This window comes from Patiria miniata, unplaced genomic scaffold (assembly GCF_015706575.1).
Source record: "Patiria miniata isolate m_02_andy unplaced genomic scaffold, ASM1570657v1 HiC_scaffold_16, whole genome shotgun sequence".
NCBI lineage: Eukaryota > Metazoa > Echinodermata > Asteroidea > Valvatida > Asterinidae > Patiria > Patiria miniata.
In genome coordinates this window covers 18,009,839-18,018,344 of record NW_024037054.1, presented here as the reverse complement: position 1 = coordinate 18,018,344, position 8,506 = coordinate 18,009,839, and the positions used below count along the sequence as shown (strand labels likewise).

The following is an 8,506-nucleotide window of genomic DNA, read 5'->3' as shown; positions in this document are numbered from 1 at the left end:
GGGTATATGCTGTAACGAACATCTCTGAATCCATCCAATATGCGGATTATCTATTATCCATTAAGTGGAAATGAGTATCGAAATAACTACATGAAAACAAAAGACCAAAAAACACCAAACGCTTGTTAAATCTCCCATACTTATGTAGCACGAAAATTGGTAGCACATTATTGTTCATAGCGTAGCCTATAATTTGCACTTTAATTCCCCAAACTATCCCACTTAAGCAATAGTAATAAAAGTATGGCCCCTTTATAATTCGCCAAATATGACCCTGATGGGGCCGAATATGTCAAACGAGCAGAGTCGAAATCCAGTCACAAGCAGATCACAAGTCAAATCACAAGTCGCAGACAGCCTGTTGGTTATTAGTAAACGGAAGTTTTGATAATATCTGACCCACAGTAATTTAGCGTGATCGGTAAGCTCTACATACTGGTTGTCCCACAAAAAAGCCTACCAGTCGAAAACAAATTAATAAAGGTATATTGCAGTGAGTTTTTGGAATATGGTTAAATTATCTTTGAAACAAACACTATGCTTCATCGAACTTAAGGGTTGAACATAAGTTTGGCCAGTTTGAATCGACTATCTGCAAAGTCCAGGTTAACGTCTTCGATAGGCCAAAAAAAAAAAGTCTCCGGTTTCTGGTATGCGCGCGCGTCGCCGTAGCCATGCGCGTCGGCAAAATGAAAAAAAGTGTTTTTTTTTCAATAAAAGATGATGTCTCAAAACCGCCAAACTCACTGGTTTGACTGGAATCCTGCTGCAGCACAATTTTAACGTGTTTTTTTTAGATGGGGTTATGATAGAGAATAAGCTTTATGTGGCCTCTGTGGACTGACTGGACTCCCATATATTTGCACTAAGTTTAGTCGGGCACCATTTTGCAGCATCAACGACATTAGAAGCAGAAAAAAATAGGTAAAAAAAAAAAGCCGCATCGCCGCACCACTTTTTGGGCAAGCTCCATACAAGAAACCGGAGACTTTTTTGGCCTTATAGGGAACGGGGCTGATTTTTGCTGATCTTAGCAACCAACGCTCAAGGGCGGATCCAGAACACAATTTTTTTTGGGGGGGGCGCCAAACAAATTTTGGTCTTCCAAAAGTGTCTCGAAAAAAGGCGGCTTGGTTTCGGGGCCCGCTTATTAAGGGCCCAGAAAAAATTGGATTCTAGATGCTCTGTGGTGCAATCTGAGGCTATTTCTAACCACTTTAACTAAATCTTTAGGAGGAATAGATGGTGGTGTACGCAGTGCCTGCCTTTGATGCGACGCCACTTTAAAAAAATTGTTTTGTTTGGGCCCCCTGGATCCGCCCTTGCCAAGGCTTATATATAATATGTGTCGCCTATGTTGTGGCCTTCGGGTTAGGTGAACAGACAATCGGCAATGGTAGAATTTGTGTGGGCCGGGAAACCCAAAAACAAAAAAGAGTCCCACGGAAGTCGGCAATAATTTCAAGTTGAATTAATAAATTCGACTCCAGTATGTTTGTCTACCGCACAATTGCTTGCTATGACTTGTGATGACTTAATCATTGATTACAACCATGCAAACTAGGGCAGGCAAAACAGCATCTGCTGACCGCGTACTTCGTCGTCGTAATAGTGACTTTCATGCGTTACGACGGCAAGAGGCTTAGCGCAATCTTTCGGGTACGGAGATATCATCAAAGATGTTTTCGTAGCAAATGGTGTATCTCCATGAGTGGTCGTAGTCCCAACTGGCTTCGGAGTAGGCGGATTCGCACCACCGATACTTTCCAGCTAGGTCGTCTGGAGATTACAGAGAAAAGAAAGAAGTTGGTTAACAATTAGCCAGCGAATTAATGTCAATAGTATGCCCATAATGCATAGGCTCGATTTTTCCTAGAGCGATTCCGGTTTCATTTTCTAAGTAGTCCATATTCCAATTCTTCTGAGGATTGCAACTTTGTCATTCTGGAAGGGTTTGTGTGTCCCCTGGATGCAAAGGGGTCCGCTCATACCTACTAAGTCCAACGCCTCATAAGTCCGACGCCTCATAAGTCCGAAATTTCGGACTCATGAATCGTCGGACTTATGAGGCAAACAATTTATTTATTCCGCCTCATAGGTCTGACGCCTCATAGCTCCGACGCCTCATAAGTCCGAAACAGCGTTTGTCCATTGTCGGACTTATGAGGCGTCGGACCTATGAGCGGAATTTATGCCTCACAAGTCCGAAATTTCGGACTTATGAGGCGTCGGACCTATGAGCGGAATTTATGCCTCATAAGTCCGAAATTTCGGACTTATGAGGCGTCGGACCTATATGAGGCGTCGGACTATACGACCCAATCCAAAGAGCGGTGTCGTCGGAAGTCTAAGTGCTACTGGCAGGGCCGCCCTAGGCATTAAGGTTGAGGGGGGAGGAACCAGACCAAAAGCAATCCAAAAAATGTAATATAAGGATACCGCCCAGTTGAAATAAAAACGAGCTGTTGTGTTTGCAAAGCAATGGGTCCTTCCAGTAGCCGCGAACTTGCTAACACATCGATTCCCCAATAAACCCAGTGTAAAGGAACCAATGCGCACTTACCTTGAGAAAAGGTCCAGTCTCTGGATTGTCTTCCTTCTTGGACACTGACCTCGAGTTGGTAAGGGTCCTTCGTGTATTCGACAACTGCAAAGAACAACCGCAATATTTACATGGGCTTTATTTTACAGAAAACTTGCAATACGGCTTCTATAAACGTTGGTGGCAATATATCCGGGTTACCAGGCCGGATTACTTAACAGGCACAGTAGGCACTGTGCATAGCATAGGGCCTACGAAAAATTTGGGGGCCTACGAAAAATTTGGGGAGGGCCTACGAAAATACCGCAGTGTGCCATAAAACATATAGGCCTTCCCACACACACCCACACGCGCAGATAAAAGTTTTAAGAAAGTTTAAGGGTCTCTCTCGGAATTTTCGATTTCACCAACTGACGCTGTACAGCATGTATGCGTATAAAATGTACGTGTAAAGGCTGTCGTTCAGAAGCACGGTGCCAACCATGGGCGTCAATCGGTGGGGAACGGGGTGACTGATATCGTTCCCAACGATTTGCGTCCCTGAATAAAAATATGTAACCTACATTTGATTCTATAGCTCGGAACAGCTGATTTAATGACTCCAAACTCGAAAAAGATGTTTAAATGATGATCTTGTGCCAAAATGCAGTCGTCAGAAATTGCCTCGGATCGCACCACAGGGCGCCTAGAATCCATTTTTTTCAGGGCCCTTAAGCGGGCCCCGAACCCCGCGCCGTTTAGGCTTCTCACTCGAACAATTACTCAAAAAACTGTAGTGTTAATTTAACACCATTCGGTATTTATATGTGACAACACCAGTAAAATTTAACACCAGATGGTCCTATATAGATACTAATGGTGTAAATTTAACACCATAGTTTTTGCAGTGTAGTACCGATCAAGATACACATGTTTTATGTACCACCCCACTTTGAAAAACATATGACGCCCTCGAGAATTGGAGCCAACAGGCTTTTAGAGCTAGGACCAATACCAGTTTGGCCTGGCTTGTTTGAATTATACAGCCCCCCCCCCCAACAAAAGTGCGCTCTGGATCCGTCTTTGTACCCCCACTCCCAATATCTATAGCCACATATTTTTATTATGTAGTTTTTGAGACAGGGACATTTTCCGGTTCGCGCATTAACAAGATTGTGAATCTTCTCGAGATGGAAAACCATCCCTCGAAAACACAGGTGTTAGTAAAAATTATACTCGCTTGTTAAGCACACAATGCGATCCCAATTTAGATCGTTCAGTCGCCAAAGGTTCATGCATTTGCTTAGTTTCATCTCAAATGCCTTTTTATGACCATAGACTTGAGTCAAGGCGTATGGCAACCCGGACACGAAAAAAAGACCATGCGAGTGGCAGGCTCGTTGAATTGGCTCAGTGCGCCATCATCAGGGGCGTAATTCCCGGGGTGTGGGTGAGGTGATACCCCCACACTTTTTGACCGCGGGGATGGGCTATTGAATCATTCCCCACTTTTTCCTGATGAGGAAACAATGAGGATTTTGAGGTATTTTCCGAACGTCCAAGTAATAAAATGTATACAATAGTACTGGAAAGTGGAGAAACAAAGTACAAAAAGCTTTCAAAAATGTAAGCGCGAGTATACATAATTGATAACGAGTGCCCAGTATTATGTGGTGTCCAGCCCCCCCCCCCTTTCGAAAGCCCACGGCCGGGCAATTCGGGCGTTTCATGTGCCACCAAGAGTTTGCCACGGAAAGTTAGTTTTTCCTAGTGCATTGTGGGTGTGGGAGATGGTCGACAATTTGCAGCGCGGGACATTTGAAATTATTAGTTTTTCGGTCAGTAGTTTCGTAAGCGTATGATTCAAGTATAAATTTGCCTTTTTTTCCCTATGTACCAATATGGTGTTTTTAGTAAGGCGGCCAGAACGCTATACCCGAATTTATAACCACTTAGCTTAAGTAACTTAAGGCCAAAAAAGGTCTCCAGTTTCTGGTATGCACGCGCGTCGCCGTAGCCATGCGCGTCGGCAAAATGAAAACGTTTTTTTTCAATGAAAGATGATGTCTCAAAACCGCCAAACTCACTGGTTTGACTGGAATCCTGCTGCTGCACAATTTTAACGTGTTTTTAGATGGGGTTACGATAGAGAATAAGCTTAATGTGGCCTCTCTGGACTCCCATTTGCACTAAGTTTAGTCGGACACCATTTTGCAGTCATCAACCGACATTTGAAGCAAAAAAAATCAGGTAAAAAAGCCGCGTCGCCGCACCACTTTTTGGGCAAGCTCTATACCAGAAACCGGATACTTTTTTGGCCTTATATGACACTCATTCAAATCGGCTTTGTTTGTCGACCGTAATTCCAAAAACTGACTCTCCATGGCAAACATTTGGTGGCGCATTGCGTTGTGAATAGCCAGAATGTTATGATTTTGGTCATCCCCCATCCCCCACCACTCGCAAGCACAGATATACGCCACTGGCCGTCATTGCCCCCGCGTGGTCACGATTAATCATGCCACCGACTGACGTTAATGTGACATTGTATTATAATGGCATCATTCCCTAGACTAAGCGTAAGTACAAGAAAAGATGAAGTTTCCCAAGCTAGCTAAGGGACTGAAATAGAATCAGACTACCAAAAATCCCTTGTAAAAATTTGTAAACGGGTTAGTAGTTTGATATAAATATAATTAGGTTGGGGAAACTTGCTAGAATTTCTCTCAATCATAGTGACATGTCAGTGCCAGCCAAAAGACACGCGACGCGAAATAATAATTGATGAGACAGAATAAGAACGAGCTTGGTAAGGTTAATTGCTCGTAGTGACTGAATAGTCAACTGCTCGGTACATAAGAATGATTGCAGAAAAGAGTTACGTAACAGCATTCATGTATATAGCACGATGCCGATGCATCTTTCGTGCAGCTATGAAACACAAAGTAACCCTCCCACTGCGGAAATAACGATTATGTTTTTATACGCAAAGAGAAAAGTACTTACTGAAACAGCCTAGTTGTTAAGCTGTCAGACAACGGACCCAGGGTTAGGGGTTCGAACCTGCTTGGTGTCATTTTTTTGGTTTTCGATGCCCGCGGTTCTGTCATTTAAGAGTGTTAATTTCCCGTCGTCATTTACCAACTGCAGTTAGCTCGGTCGGTCGGTAAGCTGACTCACAAGTTGGGACTGTCTGCGAAGTCCAGGTTGGCATCTGCGTATAGGTACGGGGTTCTTTTGCTGACTCGGCAGCAAGGCTTAGGGTGCCACCTCGTTTTCCCCCTTTATGGTGCCTGACTTTCGAGGTACATGGATGGACAGGGAAGGAGGTGTGGTGTACCGAGTCCCGGAAGAGTTCTATATGGAAGTCCGACTCCTGAAGACTTGGCCATCGCCACATAACTTTTTGTTTTATTTTATTTCCTTTCTTTCGGAGGACAATATTGCAAGAATGATCAATTTGTTATATTGAGAGCTTGTACTGTAATCGTTCGAAATTAATGTTTAAAATTGCTCGAAAATACAAAATTCAATCCAGCTAAAATATTGTTTATTTCATTATCGCACAACTGCATGTTCATGCTTAGTACCTTTGCGCATACTTTGTTCTGGCCTGTTACCTTTAGTGGATTTTTTTTAAAATCACTCTACAGGGTGACTAGAAAAAAAACGAAACCCAAATGGCAGGACCAATTTTTTAATGCAGTTTTGCTTGTAGCACTTTTAAAATCTAGGATATGAAAGCCCAATCAATAAACTTTCTGTTAGTACAAGAATAACTAAAATCTCATGTACTTTTCACGTTACAGAATTCGGAACACAAACACCGTTTTAACGTTCTGTCCACGGATCACAAAAAAAGTTAAGCATTCTTCCAGCAAAACCAAAACAATTCACATGCATCCCTATAAAAATTGCGTTCGTTTGCTGAAAAAACACCGGTGTTACCTTTTTTTGTGATCCATGGACAGAACTTTTAAACGGTGTTTGTATTCAAAACTCTTGAAAAAAAAACTCGAAAAATTACACGAGTGATTTCAATGATTCTTATTTTAAATGAAAGCTTATTGATTGGGTTTTCATATCCTAGATTTTGAATGTGCTACAGGCAACTTGAACTTCATTCAAAAATTGTTTCTGCCATTTTGGTTTCATTTGGTTGTACTCACCCGTTACACGGACAGATTTAAGTTGCCCGAGGCTTAATTAACGTCTCTATGAGTTACGTACCTGTTAAGAATTCCTGTCCAAAGAGGGGAATTATGACACAGTGTTGACACACATCCTCAGCGTCGTTGCATGTCATATTGATGCGACTGAATCCCTGATTGGCGGTGGGAAAATCAAAGAAAGGGAATGTAACTTTCTTTTGTTGGGACTTTATACGTTAGACAATATGCGGCAGGAGAATACATGTACAGGGTGAGTCAAAAACAGAGGAACCCAAACCCCCAAAATATGTTTCATATTAAAAAAAAAAAAAAAATGAAGCACCAAAAATAGTAATGACTGGAAAGCCAATTTCATAAGCTACTTGTAGATGAAAAAATACTGAAATTATTTAATCCGTTCAAATAATATCACCATTTAAACGCAATAAACATAAAACCTGTTTCGTCCCAAAAAAAGGAGCAATTTATTGTGTATTCTGACTATTTGGAACAACAAAGAAAACTTGTTTCAACAACTGTCAACAACTGTAGTACACAATATCTTTATTAATGACCCTTGTTAGGCAAAACATATTATTTTAAAATCCACTTTATTAAAAGACGGACCTTTAAAAAGACTCTGTGTAATATTTTTTTACTTTTCAACTGAGGTTTTATCGCTGGTGATGTTTGAAGACAATTTGGACGACGATTCTTGAAATCGCTTTTTTTGACGAAAGAGGTTTAAGGGTCATTGTGTTTAAATGGTGATATTCTTTGAACGTATGGAGCAATTTCAGTCATTTTTCATCTAAAAGTAGCTTATGAAATTGGCTTTCCAGTCAGTATTATTTTCGGTGCTACATATTTTCTTTTAAATATGAAATATAGTTTTGGGGGTTTGGTTTCCGCTTTTTTTGACTCACCCTGTAGTTACCATTTTTGCTTTTGATGAATCGCTTTCTTCGGCATTCCAGTTACTCTCCACTCTACTGACGACAAGCATCAGACATGCAAGCAGGATTTGGAGCATTTTGGCGACTGATCGGTTTAACAGCTCTGGCCAAATTGTATGTGAAACCTGAGGACCATGCACCGATGTGTATCGTATAAATGCTGTTTATTAATAACTCAATAATTTATGAGTCGGTTTTGTTTTTGCATTAATATGCAAATGTAAACGTCTTTTATTATATTTGTCGAATAAGCAATAGCTTTCGAGTAATTAAATGCCATTCAAGGTAATACATCTTTAAATGCCAGGTACTTTGTTCTTCAGTTCCAATGAACTGTTTTATGTTAATATAATAATAATTTGGGAGGCTAATCATCCTTACTCGCAGCTGGTATGCTGAATTATGCTGGTATGCTACAACGTGGTCGGGCCGCTGGCACGTAAAGGCGCCTATGGCTGCCGACCACATCGCACAAGCCACCCATGCCACCCAAAGTGCAAGAGGTGCAGCGGTGGGCATATACTCGAACCGAGAAACATACTACACCAGAATATCCTACATATTAAAGTTTGTCATACAATTAAGCGCTGTCAGATGTAGGGCGCCTTCGCTCGTACCCCCCCCCCCTCCTGCAAACAGGACGCTGGGAAGGGCTGATTTCTTCGAGCTCTCATGGGATAGATTTTGCGTGACCTGTGACGTAGCATGCAGCGCTGCTGATGAGATACCCATAATGCCATGCGTACTTCTTACACAAGATTCTGTGAAGCGGCATCAGCCCTTCCTAATGTCAGAAAAAAAGTTGCCGATTACATTTCACTATAGCCCCTAAAGCGATCTCCGTGTGAGATGCATATTGTCCATCATGTTTCCAGTGG

The 8,506-nt window shown here is 41.9% G+C and overlaps 1 protein-coding gene across 1 annotated transcript; it reads right to left on the bottom strand.

The window, feature by feature from the left end:
• Window positions 1-1,139: 1,139 nt before the first annotated feature.
• Window positions 1,140-7,721, bottom strand: LOC119722592. Its single transcript, XM_038192774.1, has 4 exons — window positions 7,610-7,721; window positions 6,752-6,845; window positions 2,564-2,647; window positions 1,140-1,779 (listed from the first exon to the last, which is right to left on the bottom strand). The coding sequence occupies exons 1-4, from the start codon at window positions 7,703-7,705 to the stop codon at window positions 1,643-1,645; spliced, it is 411 nt and encodes a 136-aa protein (XP_038048702.1). The 5' UTR covers window positions 7,706-7,721; the 3' UTR covers window positions 1,140-1,642.
• Window positions 7,722-8,506: the final 785 nt, after the last annotated feature.

What these genes read in the sequence shown, in the direction of transcription:
- LOC119722592 (XM_038192774.1), bottom strand. Translation starts at nt 7,705, where the DNA reads ATGCTCCAAATCCTGCTTGCATGTCTGATGCTTGTCGTCAGTAGAGTG. An exon ending in ATTCATCAAAAGCAAAAATG is followed by an intron (nt 6,846 to 7,609) that starts GTAACTACAGGG and finishes ACCGCCAATCAG; the next exon opens with GGATTCAGTCGCATCAATAT. An exon ending in AGACTGGACCTTTTCTCAAG is followed by an intron (nt 1,780 to 2,563) that starts GTAAGTGCGCAT and finishes TGTAATCTCCAG; the next exon opens with ACGACCTAGCTGGAAAGTAT.